At 43.9% G+C, this 20,485-nt stretch overlaps 1 protein-coding gene across 1 annotated transcript in view; it reads left to right on the plus strand.

Moving 5' to 3' along the window:
* Positions 1-1,872: 1,872 nt before the first annotated feature.
* The window catches only part of DNAH1 (dynein axonemal heavy chain 1), a 162,426-nt gene continuing 143,813 nt past the window's right edge, over positions 1,873-20,485 (plus strand). The window contains exons 1-5 of the mRNA XM_036738850.1: positions 1,873-2,031; positions 5,822-5,894; positions 14,404-14,578; positions 15,298-15,454; positions 17,290-17,422. Coding sequence (XP_036594745.1) covers positions 1,873-2,031; positions 5,822-5,894; positions 14,404-14,578; positions 15,298-15,454; positions 17,290-17,422 — 697 coding nt within the window. The remainder of the gene's footprint in view (positions 2,032-5,821; positions 5,895-14,403; positions 14,579-15,297; positions 15,455-17,289; positions 17,423-20,485) is intronic.

Below are 20,485 nucleotides of genomic sequence, written 5' to 3' on the forward strand. Positions count from 1 at the left end.
GGCCACAGCCAAGATGAGTCAGAGGTGGGGACTTGGGCCCAGGGCTTTTTGCTTCAAGGACAGCTTTCTATTCGCTCCATTTTAGCTTGATCTGGTACTATAGGGGAAAAGGAAATAAGCATTTATTAAGCACCAGTTATGTGTCAGGCGCTGGGCTGCCTTTTCTCAATAGTGTCTCACTTGATCCTCACAACCCTGTGAGGGAGGTGCTATTATTATCCCCCATTTTACAGTCGAGGAAACTGAGGCAGAGGTTAGATGACTCGATCAGGGTCACATAGCTAGTAAGTCCCTGAGGCCAGATTTCAGCTCAGGTCTTCCTAACTCCAGGCCCAACATCCTCTCAACGGCACTACCTTTTAAAAACAGCTAAAAAAGAAAAAAATCTAAAAGTGCCCTGAATGAGCCATAATTGGCAGCTTCTAGGTCCATGGCATTAGAGATTTGTGAGGCCTCATTTCCACTGAATTTCCCTGACCCAGCCAAACACATTACATAGTAAAGAAGTGGACACTTCATTAGACAGAAGGCAAAGTAAGTACCCAGGAGTTAAATACACACACACACACACACACAAACACACTCTGTCCAGAGGGGAGAGAGACTCTTTAGATCACTTAGCACAATACCTGGCACTCAGTAGTCACTTAATAAATGCTCATTGACTGAGTCTAGACTCTAGCAGTCCCCAGCAAGCTCAGCAAAACCCCCTGGGTCAGCTCTGTCTTCTGATCTCTCTCTACTTCCTCTTTAGCTGGAGCTCCTTTAGGTGGGCTTAATATTTTGGTTGGGGTGATTACATTCTTTTAACCTCCTTTCATGTCCAGAAGCCAGAACCAAATTCTCTGGACCTTCACTTAGCTAAGGGGAGGAATGGGATGGAGATGATGACTTCTGTTGTCGTCTGGCAGCTGCATCTTTGCTAGAGCAGTGAAACTCTAGTTCACAGGCAAAAAACTGGCTCAGTTTGGAATGATCCACGTCATTTGAAAACTGCAGTGTATGACTATGAGTCCGTGGCCCCTGTGGTTAGAGGTGGCAGATCTCATTACAGACAGCAGGTGACCTATAAAAGGAATGGGGTGGAGGAGGAGTGGGAAGTGGATGAGGGGATGGTGGAATTCAGCATTTAGCTCTGCCTACCCTGGTCTCTGCAGGCCAGCCAAAACTTCCCCTCATTAAGGAGTCCTTAAGTCTCTGAGAGTAGTCAGGTAATCCTTAGTGATGCTGGAATGAGGAAAAACCAGGGTGAGGCCACCTGGATGTGTGCTAGCGGCCCCTTCCCAAGGTAGTTTCCCGGTTAATTGTATTGTCTAATTCAGTGGCCTTGTTCCACTCCCTCATGCTTCTTCTGGTGCCTGCCCATTTCTAGCAGCACTCAGGGGAAGCCAGCTGCATCTAGAATGTGACCCTTTGAAGACATACTGCATTTTTCCCACTGAAATTTGGTTAGAAACTTCATTTGTTACACCAATTTAAAGGGTTATATGGGCCGATGCTAAGGGCAGTGGCTCCTGAGCAGGAAGCAGGAGAAGACTGCTGAGGCAGAATATGAAGGCATTGGGGTACTGAGGCAGCCTGGGATGGAAGTGAACCTAATGATGACAGTAATAATGATAACAGTATTGAAGCGCTCCGGGGTTTACAGAGCACTCTCTTCCCACAAGGCATGGGGATAGAGTGCAATGCCTGGCACATAGTAGGCGCTTAATAAACATTGATTGATTGATTGAATTTATGAAAGAGGACGCTAACACTCAGAAGGGTCAAGCGATGCTAAGGGCAGAAGAATGACCGGAGGTCTTTTGCTAGAGATCAGTCACCTTGTGGGTTTTCTTCCAGGACCTTTGGCGTCTTCTGTGAGAAGGCAAAATGGACAAACCCGGAAGTGAATATCCCAGGCCCTCCAGATATCCAGATGCTGATGATGATGTGAATTCTCAAATTGACAAGTCCAAGATGTATCCAGTGATTAAAACCCGAGGGTTTTATTCTGATGTTCTTACTCCTGGGACCTTAGATATCTTAGGGGTAAGTATTACCAGCCTTTTTCTTGGCCGTTGCAAGGATCGTGGGCCTTTAAATATCCCATCACTGAGCTTCTCTCTGTTGATTGCAGTGGAGTTCTAGGTCATGTTGGGTGGTTGCCGGCGCTGCTTTGCATTCAGTCTGTGAGACCCACATCCCCTCCACGGCCTCGCAGAGGAGGGATATTGGAGAGTGGGCCTGCCCAGCTGCTTTTTACACTCGAGTTTAGATAAAGTGATGTCATGGAAGTTAGTCTTCTGTTTGTTTGCAGCCTGCATTTCTAGAGCACTTTAAAATGAAAAAACTCTTGGTTTGTCTCTGTTCTCTTAACCCTTCCCTTAGCCTTACAAAAGAAGCAATGCCAGTGATGAGGGTGTCCGGAGAGGAGTCTGCCCTCCCTGCCTGAGATTGCCTAGCTTGTGGGTGGTAGGCCTGGGGCTTGAACCTTGGGTCCATGACTCCAATTGTGCCAAAACCCCATGTGAAAATGGGTTCTTGAGGATTCCCTGAGGCACCAGGAAGAAGGACTGGCATAGGGTCTTTTTGGTAAGCTTAAGTAACAAAGCTAAGAGGGGGAAACAGTAGTTTCCTTCTCTTCCTCCTTCACCTTCCCGTTTGTGTGCTGGGCCTAGTAAAGGAAATAAAAGAAGCACGACACAGTTCCTGCCCTGTTAGGAACTAAGAGTCTATGGGAGCTTAAGAAAAATGCATGCAAGGTCAGATAAAAGGAGAAAATACAGATGTTTGGTGAGGGTGAAGCTGAGCACTGAGCATGTGAGAGATCTGCAGATAGCCAGTGCTAAGAATTGATAGGAGGGACAGGTCCATATTTGCTGGTCTCTGGGAAGCCTTCACAGACTTGAGCTGGCTTGGAAGGAGGGGCGGAAAGGAGGAGGGCTTTCTAGGCAAGGAGAAAGCGTGAACAAAGGTGCAGAGCTAGAAACATGTACAGTGTATTTGAGGGATGGTGAAGAGTAAGGTCTTGCTGGGGGAGGGGTCTACATGCTCAGATTGGATTGTCTAGATTAGACTCTTTGGAGGTTTTTTGAGCAGCGAGTATGGGAATAGCATTTTAGGAAGTCAAATTTGGGAGATTTGGGGTTAGAAGTGGGGGTGCTAGAGGCAGATGATGGGAACTGCCCAGGTCCACCATTTTCTGTTTCTATTCCACAATGCCCATTCCCCTGATTTGATTCTCTCACCCTGTGCTGACACTGGTAAGATTCCATCTTCTTATGTCTAAATTCAGCCATCAGGGAAGTCTGCCTCTAATGACTTCTTAACTTCTAACATCTCTAGGACATAACACATCTGTCAGCTGTTGGGGCCTAGACATAGACTTGGGAGAATAATGGGTTGGGAGACACCCACAGAGACCCAGGAACCTGAGCTCCAGTTACACATTCCACCCTGCTGCCAGCCAGCAAGGAGGTCTTCCTCGCTCTTCCCTGCTGACTTCCTGCTTTCCAGCTTCTCCCGGAAGCCCGGAGCATAGAAGGGTCTTGTAGGCCACCCCTCTAGTGAGTATCTTCCTTTGGGCGTGACTTGCCCTAAGACATCTGCCTTCTCTGGGCCTCAGTCTCCTCTTCTATGAATATGGGGACAGTAGGGCTTAGATGGCCCATCTGGCATGGGCATCCCAAAGGAAGTGCTGATAAAGGATTGTGAGGCGGTGTTATCAGTCCATCGTCAAGGGGTCATTCTTTAGCTTAAGGCTTCGATTCCTGCTGAATGCTAGGGGACCGGGAAAGCCTGGGATAACTTTGGATACCTTATTGGGAAAGAGTTTCTCATCCTTTCCTGAGGAGAGAATTGGGAGTGAGGGAAGAGCAAGACCAGTGCAGAGGGAGGGGAAGGGGAGGAAAGGGGGTCAGTTCTGGGTCTCTCCTTCCAGTTATGTGAATCTGGTCTTCCTCTAGTTCAAGGTTGTTTCAAAAGGAGGGTGAGTCTCAGAGCCAGAAGACCTTGGTTGACACCTAACTCTCACATGTACTGGCTGTGTGACTCTGGGCAAGTCAGTTAAAGTCTGTCAGCCTCAGTATCCTCATCTGCAAAATGGGAATTTATAAGATTTGTACTGGGCAGTTGTGACGGTGACACTATCATACATGTGTATGAGCTGGGGTCAGTCACTTAACCTTTGGGGCCCCAGGAGGGAGGAGAGGAGAGGAGAGGAGAGACGGTTCTCTTTCCCCCTAATTTCTTCCTCCTGGTATACCTGAAAGAGGGTTTGGCATCAATTCTCAGATCTGCTACTCACTCATTGTCACCTAAACCTTGTAAGCCCTCGTTAGCTCATCTTTAGCAGGAGACGATTGAATCTCTATGGTCTGTCTCACATCTAAATTCTATGATGTCATGAGAGATCCAGTAAGATGTTATAAGAAAATGTGAGGAGGGGAGTGAGGAGGAGGGGGAGAGGTCTAGGAGGAAGCAGCACACTGAGAGGTCAGAACAACCAGTAAGGCTTGTTTCTAACTGATGGGGGTTTGGGTTTTTTTTTGGAGGGGGGAGTGGTCTGAAGATCATAGCTCCCACCCTTATTCTCTTTCAATATTTTAAGCAGTTATACTTTTATTTTTTAAATTACCATACTTTTTTTTCATCCCTTCCACCTTTTCCTATCCCCAGAAAAAAAAATACAAAACCCTGGTGACAAATGAGTGCAGTCAGGCCAGTCAAATCCCCCCCACTGGGCGACCTTCACAAATGTTTGTCCCATCCCACATGTTAGTCCATCACCTCTCTGTCATGAGGTGGGCAGCCTTTTTCATCATTAGCTCTTTAGAGTCATGCTCGATCACTATGACATTCAGAGCTCCTGAGCCTTTCAGAATTGTTCGTGTATTACAATACCAACGTTGTATTGTAAATTGTTCTGGTTTTGCTCGCTTCGCTCTGTTACAATTCGTACAAGTCTTCAGGTTTCAATTTGCCATTACATTCTTATTCCATACTTTGTTCATCTATTCCCCAAGTGATTGGCCTTAGTTTCCACTTCTTTGGTACTACAAAAAGGGCTGCTATAAATATTTTTGTACATATAGGCCCATTTCTTCTTTTTAAAAAAGTCTCTGGAATAAATTAGTAAAAAAATTTAAAAATCAGATTGCATGCTGTCTTGGGGAGCGGGTAGGGGAGGGAGGAAAAAAAATTTTAGAACTCAAAATCTTTTCAAGTGAATGTTGAAAACTAAAAAGAAATTAATTAATTAATTAATTTTAAAAAGTCTCTGGGATATAGACCTTATGGTAGAATTGCTAAGTCAAAGGGTATGCACAGCTTGATAACTTTGATAGTTCCAAATTGCTTTCCAGAATGGTGTAATGATTCACAGCTTTGCCAGCAGTGCCCCAGTGTGCCTGTTTTCCCGTAGCCCCTCCTTTTTGTCAACTTTGCCAATCTGCAGGTGTGAGGTGGAACCTCAGAGTTGCCTTAATTTGTACTTCTCTAATTATTAGTGATTTGGAGCATTTTTTTTTCATATGGGTATAAATACTTTTCATATTACTATACTATATATATTGCTTTAGATAATTTCTTTCCTTGAGAACTGCCTGATCGTGAGTAAATAATGATTAAATAATAGATATTATAAGCATAGTCATCCCAGAAGGAACTGTCTGTGGTATTGGAGGCCCAGGGCTTTGGTGGAACAGGCATTCATGAAAGCCTTTTCTTCATGTGTCTGCACTGTAGTTAGTTCTCTGGTCTCTCTGTGGGTCCCATGGGTACCGCACCCCCCCCCCCACCACCCCGTTCTCCAGATGATTCTCAATGTCTTTGATTTCAGGATGTTTGCACCGGGGCCATTGTACACAAGGACCTCCTCCGACAAGCAGACCTTGATCAGTTCACCCCAAATGGTAAGCACTTGTTGCAGGGACTTGATGGTCTCCTGTCTCTGGCATGCTGGGCTGGGGCTGGGACATCAGCAGGGTAGTTCCTCCTACCCAGATTTCCCTGAGCAGAAAGATTTGTTCAAGGCTGTGGCCATACTAGAACTGACGTGGCTGGTGCCTGTGTGCCCCAGGATAGCTCTTGGTGATGAATAACTTCGAGGAACCCAGGGTTGTTTCCCATATGTAGTGATGAGCCTGGCTTCAATTTCTGTCTCTGGAAAAGGAGGAAGTAATCCCCCTGTCTGAACCTTACAAGGGTATGGTGAGGAAGGGGCTTTGTGTACCATGCAGTATGGTCTATGCTGTTGTGATTGTCCTCATGAAGAGGCACCTGCTGGGGCAGGGGGCTTTAATATTCATCTGGATTCACTGATTCATTCACCTTGTCTTCTCAGCAACTCAGTGTCCTGGAGGCTTCCTGACTCTCCCCAGCAGTAAGAGTCTTGGGCAAAGGGAGCCAAGAGTTTGCCCATCCTTGCTGCCTGCAGGGGGCGATGAGCTGCCCCTAGCCCTGCCCCCTTAAATGGCTGCCCGTTGAGTTTGGGGATGGCTTGTGGCTCTAGGGCCCCCTATAACTGCATTCTTAGTTGTCGACCTGGAAGTTTGGTTAAAGAAGGCAAACAAACTAGTTGATAGAAAAATTTATATTACTTATTCATTTATTCCCTTAAAGTTAGCAGACATACATGTATGGCGCCAGACAAAGTCTAACTGCCTGAACAAAGAAATGAGAAGGTTTAAATACAACTTTAGAACAGTCACAATTCAGCATGTTTGTGTTACTCAATTTTATGATCCCCATGAATGTTTAACCATGACACAAGACAAGGATTTTCCTTAATGGAATAGGTTGTAAATACAAGAAGATAAGAGAGTTGACAAGGGTCATTTGAAACTACAACCCAGCGTTTCTGTGTTTTATTTAGCGTTAACATTCCATAACACAGTATATGCCCATAAAATATTAAGCAAGATAGTTTCTTTGGGTTAAGGCTCTCATCCTTAATGGTTAATAGGGGAAAAAATGTTCTTAAGTCAGCTCGATCTGGCCCTGTTGATATAGGAAGAGGCATCCTCTGAGCTTACTCAGAAACAAAGAGGTTGTCTGTTTAAGCTGGTTAATCAGTTCAGTCTCTTCCTCTAGTTAATCAGTTCAGGGTCTGGCCCTTGAAGTTACAAAAAAATGATATTAAATGACATTAAAAGATCATCATTTCCTCCTTTTGGTCAAAGGCAAGCTGAAAGCTTCGCCTATAGACCAAAGAAGATATGGAAAAACAAAAAAAAACTTCTATCTTCCTCAGGAGCACAGTTCTAAAAATCCTTATCTAGGCGGATTCAGGTTCTTTTTCGTCCTGTGATTGGACATGCCCAGAGATGGGGCAGTAATTGCAAACTAATTGTAAACAAGCAGAGGGAGCAAGTTGCAGGGTGGATCAGGTAGGGAGCATAATGGGAAAAATAGAGCAACTGAGTAAATTAAGCTAAAGACATCAAAGATACAGGTGGCAGTTCTTCGTTCAGGTCTGTTCCAGACTCTTGGGGAAAAAGCTGTCTATGTCTGATGTTGTCTTTTTCAGGCTCCTTTGAAAACGGAGGGCAAGGTCTCCTACGGGCTCAGATGTCCACTTGGGAGCAAGGGCAATCTTTAGATGTGACAGAGGGATCAAGGAGTCCGTATCCACAAGTTGGCAGCTATAGAAGTAGTCAGACCTGACAGGGGCTCCCAGAACACATATGATTTTGATAATTGAGAGAAAAACAGCACAACATAGGTCCCAGCCATGCAGGGCTAAGTTCAAACAGTGCAATAAATGGTTCAGTATCCCAGCCACACAGGGCTGAGTTTAAACAAATCCAACAAAGTTTTTCTCACAATTCACAACATTGCACAACTACATTAAGTCAGGTACAGACCAAGCCAAGTAGATGGCTCACAATAGACTGGTATTGAGAGGGGGAAATTTACATGTCACATGTTTTACATTTACACATTAGATAACCAAGAAAACTTAAACATGAACCATACAAAGTAATGCAATCATTATTAACAATGTTAATTAACATTAGGTTCCTTGTATCCCAGTCACCCATTCCCCATGTCCATTTAAGCAGCACTTTTTTTGAATTCCAGATGCCTGATTGTAGTTATCTGGTCCCTAGATATCCTTTCTTTGACAAAAAGGTCTTTTCTTAAGACAGTTCTAAAAGAGAGTTCTGCTTCTCTGGTTCAGATCGAGAAATTCCCAGATAATTCTTGCTTAATATAACTTAGAATAATGACTTAAATTTGGTTCTCCATTTTTGAAGCTTCAGAGTATTTCAGTTTATATTTTATCATCTGCTGTTTCTATCCTTACCTAAATCTTGTACCTGGTATAAGAATCCTTTAAAATGTGGAGGTCCAACCATAAATTGAACTCATCTGCCTTTTAAAATTATCAGACAGATACTTTAATAAAGGAGATATAATTTCACTTTTACTACTATCTTATACAATTTGTGTGCAAAAATCCAAATTTAAGACCTTATTACCAAAACATGATAAATTTTGGAAGTCAATCATATACATCTGTATATAATTCTTAGAGAAATCAATCTGATCCTATTGCTTTTCTCAAAATTTGCTGTCTTTTTTATTAGGCATCTATCACACTACATCTTTGTCTTATTACTTGGCCTAATCATTTCCTCCTTTTGGAGGATGTTATCTCTATATTGTTTTAATTTTTATTATATTGGCCATGAACATAGGTTAAAATTGTAAGCTATACATTCTTTCATTTTCTTTCATAGCAAATTTATATTATCAAGAAGTTTTGTAAGCACAATGCTAAATCTATTAGGTAATAGATGGATATTGGAACATCTCTGAGTTACTATGATTTGATGCAGGGATGAATATCTTACAATTTTAACCTATTTATCTTACAATTTTAACCTATGTTCATGGCCAAATAAAAATTAAAATAATATAGAGATAACATCCTTCAAAATTATCCATCATGGAAATTCAAGCTGTAAATGTGTTTTGGTAAAGATTCTGGATGCTCTTTTCTAGGAATCTGACTATGACAGGGAGGAGAGGTAGAGGAAATTGCTTCTTATTTTAAACATTCTTGCTAAGTAGGCACTAGTTGGGCTGTGTTGGCTGGTCCAGGATGGCGTGGCGGGGAGGGAGAGGGAAAGAGAGGAGCTTAATCACTTAATCACTTGTCTCTGCTCGTGTGCCTCTGCCCTGTGCTGGTCTTTGTGCAAGGACAGCCCTGGTCACTTGGCTCTGCCTTTTTCCCTGGTGATGAGGGCCAGCACTAAGCAGGGGGTGGCAAAAGGCTGAGACATTCTACTCAGATGAGGAGGAAGTAGGAATGGGGGTTTATCCACCACCCGACCCAGGCTCAGTAGATATGTGGCCCGGTGGTTTCACTGCCTTTGTGAGTAGAAGGAAGAGGTCACAGCAGGGAGTCTATTGCTGTGGCCTATGTATCTTCTCCCCATTAACTGAGGCAGCCCAGGTACCCAGAAGGCTATGCGGTATAGGGAAGGGTTTTAGACTTCTTGGGATGTGGGAGGAAGTGAGAGCTTGTGGCTCCAGAGCCCATCAACACCAGTAGGAGGGTCCTTCCTGCCCTGCCTTACATGCTAAGTCAGGTGCTAGAGAGATGCTGTGGACCTCTGGTCTGAACCTTTGAACAGGGGCCTGGCTGGGCCCAAAGGAAAAGGGATGCTGGATTCCAATGTCCTCAGTGGGTGTGGTCTCCTCTCTGCCTCCAGACTCATCTGCCTCCTCCTTTAGTAAGGAAGAACAAGTGATAATCCCAGGGCTACTTTCCCTCCTGCATACTAATGTAGTAAAGATACTCAACGAAAAGGCTTAGGACCCCATATCCCATGGCTTGGGCTAGATGACATCTGTGGTCTCTTCTGTTTCTGGAATTCAGTCCCCTTAGCCACTATATTTAGCTAATTCTCTTTGACTCCTTGTGCTATTTCCAAGTTAGAGTTGATTGGAGGGTGTGATTCCTGCTGCTTGCTTGTCCTGGTGGTGGAGCTCTTCTGGCTCCCTAGTCTCAGCACTTTTGTTAGCTGTCTCTCCCAGTTTTGTGTTTGAAGCAAATCTGATGAATACATGGCCAGTGCCCTCCCTGAAGTCATTGATTAAAAAAAGTTCAACTGCATAGGGCCAAGGACGCATCCCTAGGATACTTCACCAGGGACCTCCACCCACTCATTAATGATTACTCAAATGATATAAAGCTGCCAGTTCTGGATCCACTGGGCTGTGTGCTCACCTCTGCCACTAGGAGCAGAGGAGAGGCTCCATCCAGTGCTTTGCTGAAACCTAGGCTTGCTGCTGGTGGTGCCTACGGCTTTCTCCTGACCAAGGAGATGGTTCTGAATGAACAGGCAGTGGATAGGGCACTGTCTTGGAATCGGGAAGACCTGTGTTCAAATCCTGCCTCAGCCTCTTGTTAGCTTTGGGGCCGTGGGCCAGTGGGCCTCAGTTTCTACATCTGAAGATAGAGATGATAATAGCATATCTCTCCTAGGTTGGTTGTGAGGCCAAATAAGATGATTGTCTGTAAAGCACTCTGTGAACCTGAAAGAACCTTGCACATGGGAATTACTGTTATTACTGCTGCCCTTCCTAAAGGCTCACCATTCCTTGAACAGCACATTCTAGAATTTTGTCAAGAATCACAGTCACACTCATAAGCCTAGAGTTTGTAGACACCCCATTCTTCTTTGTGAAAGTCAGGGGTTTGCCCTTTTCCAATGTGGTGGCAGTGGTTTTGCCTTCTTCATATCCCTACTGCTCAGTCCAGTGCCCCGCACACAGTAAGGGTTTAATAAATGCTTGTTGCCTGCCTGACTGAGAGGCAAAGAGCTGGAATGGACCAGAAGCCTTCGAAGGAGTTCGTTTCCCACCCAGGGTAGTGCTTAATGGGCGGGGAGAGCAGACCCCAAGACAAAGAGGTCTCTCAGACTCAGGCACAAGTCCTTTCTTCCCTCTTTTCTCCATCTCCTCCCTCTCACATCACAGTCATTTCTGGACGTCCTCCTCTCTTCTCCCCTCCTCCCCTCTGTTGGTGTTAAAGACATTTAAGACAAAGCAGAGGCCACCATGACCATCAGGGCTGAGAAGATCATTATATTCTTGGTGATGGAGGTTGATACAGGTTGATCCACCTATTCTGCTTTCTTCTGGTGTTCTTTTCATTGACATGATTGTCACTGAGCCTGGTGTTCTCTGGCTCTTCTTCACTGCATCCATTCACATGGATCAATATGTGGATCAATAAGCATTTATTAAGAGCCTTTTATGTGCTGTCCTCAGGGAGCTTGCTTTCTGTGAGGGGAGACAAAGTGTATACAAACCATGCAAAATAAATACAAGGTAATTGAGGGGTGGAGTGGAAAAGTTACCCAGAAGTGGGAAGATCAGGGGAGGCTACTTGCAGAAGGTGGTGCTTGAGTTCTGAAGGAAATGGGGATTCTGAGAGGTAAAGGTGAGGAGGTACAGCATTCCAGGCTTAGGGACAGATAAGGATAGAGTCATGGGTGTGATGAGCACCTTTCTGGCTACAGGGCAAGGCAGGATGTGGGAAGGGGAGTAATGGATAGTTAGGTTGGAGGGGCTTAATATTAATAGGGGGGTGTAAGATCTTCCCAGCCCATTGATAGTCCTTATGTGGAGCCCATTAAGGGAAGCTTACTTGCTTGCTTGTAGGAAGCCTTACACACCATTTGTTAATAAGCTAATTAGGCAATGAGTCAGGTTGTGATGCTTTCTGGCTCTGAGCCTATTAGCTGAAAGAATATATATTGTGAGAGGTGAGCTTTTGCTTTGGGCGCTTGCTTATGAGAAAGATGTTGTAATTTCCTGGTTGAGACTCTGAGGGGCCATATGTTCAGAGCTCCCCAACTCCTCAGAGGTAAAGGCTTTCTCAATTCAGTGGTGGATGCAAAGCTTTGATTCAGGCAGTAGAGCCCTGTCTGTTGGTCTTTATTTCTATGTAATTTTTCTATGTAATTAAAGAAGATCTTTGACCCCTTTTAAGTTGCTTTCCTTAGTAAAGCAGATCTAAGAGCCTGCACTAGCAGCCATCCTGGGTATGCCAGACTGGTTGCCATTATAAGGCTTTATATAGCATAGAGAGGAGGCTATATTTGATGCTTTAGATAACAGGGAGCCTCTGGAATTTACTGAGTGTGGAAGTGCTATAATTAGATTCACACTTTAGGAAAATCCCTTTGCCAGCTCTGTAGAGGGTGGATTGGAGAGGGCGGAGGCTTGAGGCAAGAAAACCAGATAGGAAGCTATTGCAGTGGCCTAGGTAAGAGGTAATGAGTTCGAGAGTGAGGGCTGTGTGAGTGGAGAGAAACAAGATCTGGCAGTTAACTCAGATGAGGAAGATGAGGAAGACACTGAGGTTGCACACTGAGGTTGGCTGAAACTGTAGTGGTGCTCTTGATAGAAATAGGGCAGTTTGGAGGAGGAGAGTGAGTTCTTTGGGAAAGAGGTCAGTTTTGTTTTAGAGATGTTGAGTGTGAGCCATGGTGGAGGCGGGAGGGGAGCTCAGAGGAGAGATGCAGGCTGGATATATAGATTTGAGTGTTATCTGCATAGAAATAACCATTGAACTCATGGGAGCTGATGAGTTCACTGAAAAAGAGAAAAGGGAAGTATTCAGAGATTTTCTTACCTCTCTGAGCCTATTTCCTCATCTCTACGTAACATTTCCTGTGATAACTGTTCTGCTGTCCAGATGGTATATATTTCTCTGGCATAGACTCTATTTTGGAAATTCCAAAGATGTGGGTAATGTAGGACAGAGTAGCCTCAGGGACTGACTTTGAATGAAATGCTTGAGTTGGCTCTAATGTTGTATTGTGAGGAGAAACATTTAAAAGCAAGTTACCAGGTTTTACAAAAATACCCTAGAAAGATGAAGACATCAGAGATCCTAGAGGCCAGCAGGAAGTCAGAGATGGTACGTGGCTGTGCACTGAGCTGGTGGTGGCCTCTGGAAGAAGATCCTGAGATGGCTGGTGCCAGACCTTGGCGTCTCTGGTGACTAGGCAGCTGAAGCGCTGGACCACAGGTTTTGCCTGGTGAAAGATAAGCCTTGAAGCAAATGCTCTCTCTTTAGAAGTCAAAGTGGATGATAACCATTGACCACCTAGTAAGATGACTAATGGGATAGTGGCTTAACAAGAACCTTTCCCCATGCCACTCCCTTGTGACTTAGAGATGAAGCTTTGATTTCAGGCTCCTGGGTACACTTGAGCCACAGTGATGGCAGGGAGAGGTGAGCTTGAGAAGAGCAGTGGGGAGGTTGGAATATTCAGAAGAGGGTGGATGATTGTAGCCTAGTCAGGCTTCTATCTGCTGTTAATGCAGTGCCTTTCATTTTTGATTTCATTCAGCGTTTGTACTCCAATCTTAATGTGAATGAGGAATTCTTTCAGATGATATGAACTTGGGAAAGATTAAGATACTATGGAATGGGGATGAGGCAAGACAATTTTCATGGGATTAAATCATACCTTTAGATCGTATAGAAACTTGGGCTGATGAACCAAGGTGGCTATAGTCTGAGCATGCTCAATAGGCAGTGAGCAGATTGTTCAAAATTGAAACCTAGTTGCTGCTCATATGGGCATGGTGGAAGGGAATGGGACCATTGTCTAATGGCTGGAATAGCTAGGCACACTCCCCTGCTAGTGGCCCTCCCCTAGAGCTCATGCAAAGGAAGTACGCCTTTAACGTCATCTTTACTCAGTCCAGGGCCAGTGGTTCAGGCTTGGGAGTGGAACAAAATGAGACACTTATAGACCATCTAATGTTTAACAAAAGTAGATTTACTTAACAATAGCATAGAAAGGCTATTCAGTAAGGACTCGGCGTTGACTTTTGGTGGGGTGGTGGGCATGGCCTCCCTGTCTCTGTGTTTGCCATGGTGGCATGCCCAATCAGGAGTATGCATCAGACCTGAAGATCTCTGGGGCTTTGATTCTCAGACCATGAGGAAGCTATGTCATTGTCATGAGCTATGTCCAATGGTATTGGATCTTGAGGAAAGTTTCATTGCCTTTAAGAGAAAAACTAACACAGTCTGTGTGGCAGGGACCTTGGCAGAGGTTGTTCCTACCCTCATGACCTTTATATAGAAAATGAGGGGGGCTGAAACAGATGACCTTTTAAGGTCCCTTTTAGTTCTAAAACTGTGATTTTATAATCTAATGACTTGGGGGGAGAGGGAGTTTTGTATTTAACTGGAATCTAAGCTTTTTTAAGTTAAGCAGAGGTAGGAAACAAGTTTTGCAGTAGCCAGGAAAGATCTGGGACTCTCATGCTCCTCTGTGGAGGTGTCCAGTCTAAGGCCTCCTCTTTCTGGTTTATTGACACTCCATTTCCCAGCCACGGGGCTCAGTCTTCATGTTTAACTCATGCTTTTGTTTTCCCCAGTTACGACCTTCCAGATTCCTGAAGATTTTGAAGACCACTTAACCCAGGAAAGGATTGGGCCTACTACTGAAATCTTGGTGAAGTCAGATTTTCCTCTCAAGGCTTATGAGCCCAAAGTTCAGGTGCCTTTCCAGACCCTTCCTGGCCATTGCCCAAGGAAGATTGAGATAGAAAGGTGACTCCTGGGGCTAGGCACAAAGGGCTATAGAGGTTTGGGGAGGAAGAGGGAGACTGCAGGGAATGGAAAAACACTTTTTTGACCCACAAATATTACTTCAAAATCTGCTCTGATTTTAGTTTTTCAGTTAATCTGAAGGAAAAAGGGGGAGAACTCCATATGCACCCATTTTCTTAAAGAAAAAATCCTCTCGACACCCTATGGCATATATAACCCAAGTTCCCACATTATCCCTGGGAAAGAACTCATCAATAAATACAGGGCATACACTGGACACACCCCAAGATGCTTCAGCTGAGCAAAGTCCTCTTGCTGAGTTTACCAGCATGGATTGGCAAGCATCAAATCTATACAAATGGTTTTTGTTTAAAAAAAATGTCAGCCTCATAATATGGCCAAATTACTTTCATTATTTTAGGGAAAATATCTTGATTTTAGATTAAAAAGAGACTGGGATGAGTGAGTATCTAAAGTTCTGATCACCAGTCCTCAATCTTGTACTCCAGAGATACTCCAAGGGCCCAGTGGACTTGCTGATCCATTTCTAGCCACCTCTGCTTCCCACAGGACTGTATTACTTTGAAAACCCAAAAGGGTTAGCCATAACCCTAGCTGGTCTCCCTTTATGTGCCTTGGAAGGCAGTTGCAATGATGGCCAGCAATCAGTGAACGACTTATGCGGTCAAGTGTCATCTCTTTTATTCTGTCCCATCTAGGAGGAAGCGGCTGTATTTAAAGCTAGACATAAACAAGCTCTTAGCTGCAGAAGGCATAGACTCAAATTTGCTAATGCCCAGACACCCAGATCCCAAGAACATGCAGACCATTGAGCAGAGGAATGACCCTCTCTTCCCTATCTATCTTCCACTACAGGTGAGAAAGCAATACTAATGGCTGAGAAGGGCTTGGTTGGAGGAAGAATTTACCTACTTAGGAAACTATTCTGAGATGATGATGATACAGTAGGCTGGGTGGCTAGAAACCAGGACCTCTAGACCTCTTCAAAAAGGAATATGGCTAGTTAAAGCATTAGCAAGTACTCATGACAGTCGGGGCTTGTAGTTCACAATCTTTCTAATCCCTGATCCTTATGAGATCAAAGACCCCGACACCCCAAGATAGGAGCAGCTAGCTGTGTGACGTACTCCCCAAACTCTCCCAAACTTTAACACTAATTTGAGTTCCCTGACCTTCTAGTGAGAGGAGAACACACACTGTCAGCATAGCAGGAAGTTGTCATAGGAAGAGTTATATATAAATGAGGAAACTCGGAGGCTAAGAGGTTATGTGAACCCCAAGTTCTTGTCTACTCTTTCTATACTCTCGGTGATCTTGTTAGCTGGATTCAAGTTTATCTATGCAGGGGATTGTGTGTACCCAGCCCTTCTCTCCCTCTGTTCTCACAGCACCAATTGCCTGCTGTCTTCACCTCCTCTTCTTGCAGATCAGTTCCAGAATCAGGCAGTCAGGGCACTGTTTGCCACCTCTTGATTGTTCATTCATTCATTCATTCATTCAGTAGACAATACTGAGCGCCTGCTAAGTACAGCGATCTGTGCTTGGCACTAGGGAGATAAAAGTCTGTATTTCAATGGCGCTCTGGCTGGTGGCGGAAATAAGGCATGACACAGATAAGCATAGTACAGGACTTTATTTGGATCATAACTCACTCTGGATGATGGAAGTAATGGCCAAACCTCAAGTTAATCTCCGGAGATGAAGGGAGCTGACAGAGCCTAGTGGCTGCTACGGATTTGTCTGATGGCCGTTAGTAAAATGTGTGCTATACTGTTTGATTTTGAAAAATATACATTAAATTTAGCAAAGCAGCATTAAAATTGCCCTCTTCTGAACTTATTTTTATTTTCTTCTGTGTATTTTTAATGTTTTATTAATGCTTTTTTTCTTTTGAAAATCTCTATTACTTCCCACTAACAATTCTCCCACTACCAGCCCTACCAGCATTTGCCATTTTTATATTTTGTCATTTTTGCCAGGATGGTGTGTGTGAGGTGAAATCTCAGAGTTGTTTTAATTTGTATTTCTCTTATTAATAGTAATCTGGAGATTTTTTTTACGTGGTTGTTGATAGCTGCATTTCTTCTTTTGAAAACTGCTGGCTAATTACCTTTGACCATTTCTTTTGTTCTTATATATCTGTTTCAATTCCTCACATGTCTTGGTTGTAAGTTCTTTATAAGAGATATTTGTTGCAAAAATGTCCCCGTTTAACCGCTTCTCTCCTAATCTTCCCTGTATTGATTTTGCTTGTGCAGAAGCTTTTCAATTTTATGTTATCAGAATTGTTTATTTTATCCTTTTGATTCCCTCTAGCTCTTGTTTAGTTAAGAATTCTTCCCCTAGAAATAGCTCAATAGTTCTTTGAGTTTTTTCTCAGGTGGATTTTGAGCCTGCCTATCAGGTCTAGGATTCTGCTAGCTCTATAAATTTGTCCTGTTTCAGGTACACAATGGAGGGCAGCAGAGGAAGTGTTTGCATCCAGCCATCCATGGCATATAGGGTGGCCTACTGTATGAGTACTGCCCCTCAGATTTCTCTCTTCAGTTAAGCCCTGTTGGGTGGTCAAGAAAGCCTGGCCACATGGTTGTGTTTCCAGGTCATTTCCTCCCCGGTCCTCACTTGTTTCGAGGCCATGAAGGCAGGGGAGATTTCTTGCCCTTATCACCAAGTGTTGGTTTTTCCACTAGGTGTTTGATGATGAAGAGTATGACTGCCGAACCCCTGAGGAGTGGATAGCAATGGGTCTGGAGCCAGGGTGTGAAGACAGAAAACCAGTTCCTGGAAAAGCCCTTTTACCTACAGATGATTTCCTGGGTCATGGTAAGCAACCAGGATGAAACCAGATACCTCGCCAGCCCTTCTGTTCTCTTTGTACTTACTCATGGCCTTGTTAGGAGGCTCAACTAAGATAATGGCTCTAATGCACTTTGCAAATTTTAAGTTGGACTATTAAAGTCAGCTTTATTGTCACCACTGGGCTCTGGGTTGCACTAGGTGTTATATATAGGACCATAGATTCCTGGGTTGTTAGAACGGCAAGGAATCTAAGAGACCCAGATGGTCCAACCTCTCATTTTACAGATAGGGACATGGAGGTAAGAAAGGGGATGTGATCTGCCCAAGGTTACAGGGAGTAGCTTAGACCCTCAGTCTTCTGACTTTGAGAGTTCTTTTTAAGAAACCATTATTCTAGCAAGGTCCACAGTGCTTGTGCTTGTTCTGGGGAAGAAGAAGAGGTCAACAAGACCTCACCCCTGCCTTGATGAAGCTTACTGGCTAGTAAGGAAAAAAAGGCAAGCGTATAAAGTAACTACAATTCAGATTAGAACAAGATTAGTATATAGAAAAATGACAGGCAGGAACATGTTCCCTAAGGGCTGTCAGGACATTGAGGACCATCATGAAACTGTCATGTAAGAGGCCATTGGAAAAATGGCAAACATTTAACCTGGGAAAGAGAAGATGTACGAGAGAAATCAGACCTGTTGTTCTTGGTCTCAGAGGGCAGAAGTAAGAACAATGGGTGGAGCTTTCAGAGAGGCAGATTTTGGCCAAACAATCAGAGCTGTCAGGCAGTGCAGGGGGCTGCCCCAGGGCTTTAGGCATTCTGCCTTGCTGGAGGTCTTCAAGCTGACACATGAGCTGGACTGTGATTAGGCTTGATGACCTGGTCTGATGCCCCAACATTTGCATAGACCGTAGGACGTGTGAATACAACTTAATACTTCCTACATGAACTAAGTGGAAGGCTAAGTCATACCCTTTATCTGCTGGCAAAGGAGTAAGTGTGTTAATAGGATAGTGAAGGGATGGTCATGTCAGTTGTATATATAGTTAGGGTATGGATTTTATTTTTATTTTTAGGCTGAGATTTCATTCTGTTTCCTTCTTAAATTTAACATTAGTATCAAGTTGTTGAAACTTGTATAGATTGTACAGATTGTATATCTTAAACCTTGAAAATAATTATTCAAATGATTTAACTTAATTGTTCCCTATTCTTTGATCCTGGATGTTAGAGCTTAAAGATTTGGTTCTGAGACCACCTTTAGGTACACACACTTTGTGTACTAGCTCTTTTTCAAAGAGCTTGGGCTCACAAATGTTCTTTGGAGTAACTTTGAGCCAGCCTTGGTGATCAGGAATGGGTCCTTTTAAGATGTGTGGATGGATTGAAATGGCTGAGGAAACAAAGGTTCAAGTTTCTGAGCATAACAATTTATTGGCAGGATATGCAGTTATACAACAGATCAGGACTAGGCCTTCTCCACTGGGTGCTGGACCCTGAATACAAAAAGAGACAGATTTTTATTTTTATTGAGAGAGATTTTTATGAAGTAGAAGAAAACAATTAACAGGGTATTAACCAAGATACAAGATTAGGTAATCTGATTTCTAATTGGAAGAAAGATTAGGAACTTTTCCAAGTTGAAAAGGGGAGAGCAAGCAGGTACAATTCCCTGAAATAAGAAAAAGAGGTGTCCTTCCTCACAAGTGTCTGTATTCAATCAAGGGAAAAAGGAAACAGTAATTGACCAGTATGGGGCTAGTTTTCACATAAGACCTGGGTTGCTTGAGAGATATAATTGTGAGAGATATAATTGTATCAATCTTCAGGTCTGTCTGGGTTTCAGATCAGCAGAAGTTAAGGGTCTCTAGGCAACAGGTAGAGGTCTCCCAGGTTGTCAGTCATGCAGGGCTAGGTTCAAACAATGCAATAAAATTTTCTCACAATTCCCACAATTGAATAAAGGTTTCTCACAAGACAGAAATTGGACTAGATCCATAATTGAACAGAAAGAGAGCTAAGCTAGATCCAGAATTGAGTCACAAGATGGAGGCAGTGTGGTTCACTCTAGTTCACAGAGTGGTTCACAGTGTGGTCCATAATTCCCATACTTCTAAGGCAGGACTGCTGAGCTGGCAGAACCACCTACTTGGGAAAAGGTCTTGGAAAGCAAATGTTTTAGCCAAGGGAAGTGAACTCTTTCAAAGACTGCATCTGTAGACCACAGGGCAATGGTGATGCTTTCAGCAAGAGTTTATCTCCCACAATTCTCATTTATCTTGGAAGCAGCCTTGGTCTCTGGAACTAATCACTGGGGTTTTGTATGTCCTCTCAGCAAGACAGCAGTGTGTATGTCTACTTCAACTGGAGGCGCCCTTCTGATGCCTGTAGACCAAGGGTTCTTAGGGTCCATGGAGAAATCTTAGGAGGTCTGTGAACTTGGATGGATTGAAATGGCTGAGAAAACAAAGGTTCAATTTTCACTCATTTCTAAGTGAAGTTTCGCATTTCGTTCATTTATTATTTTTAAGAAACCATTATTTTAGCAAGGTCCACAGACTTCACCAGACAGTCAAAGGGGCCTATGACACAAAAAGGATAAGGACCCGTGCTTTGGAATCCCATGAACTTGGGAGACTCATCAACTCTCCAAACTTGGTTTCTTCTCCAAGTTAAGTATTAGCTCTACCAGGAAATCTTGGGTGCTTTGGGGCCTATTGGTCCACATCTCCAGTTCTGGATAGTTCTCAAGGGGCCTGGAGAAATCTAAGCACTGTCTTCTTATTGACCAACATTCTGCTCCGACTGATCTCTGTCCCGGCCAGTAGCATCTTAGATGCTACGGAAGCAACAGGAGACCGGCAGCGACCCTACAGGCAGCCGTTCCCCCAGATACTCTTGAGTCTTTTCCTCTCTTGGCTCACCAGCAGCCAGACTGGTACCCAAATGGCTGAGGAACAGGTTGGCTGCATGGAAAAAAATTGTATGGAATGACTGACTGGCCATTCTATGAAACAGTCAAAAGGGGACTAGGGCTGATTTGTAGGCCTGCACATGAAAGCTCACCCTGTTGTACGTCCTGCCACTCTTTGTTC

The sequence above is a fragment of the Trichosurus vulpecula genome, chromosome 9 (assembly GCF_011100635.1).
Source record: "Trichosurus vulpecula isolate mTriVul1 chromosome 9, mTriVul1.pri, whole genome shotgun sequence".
NCBI lineage: Eukaryota > Metazoa > Chordata > Mammalia > Diprotodontia > Phalangeridae > Trichosurus > Trichosurus vulpecula.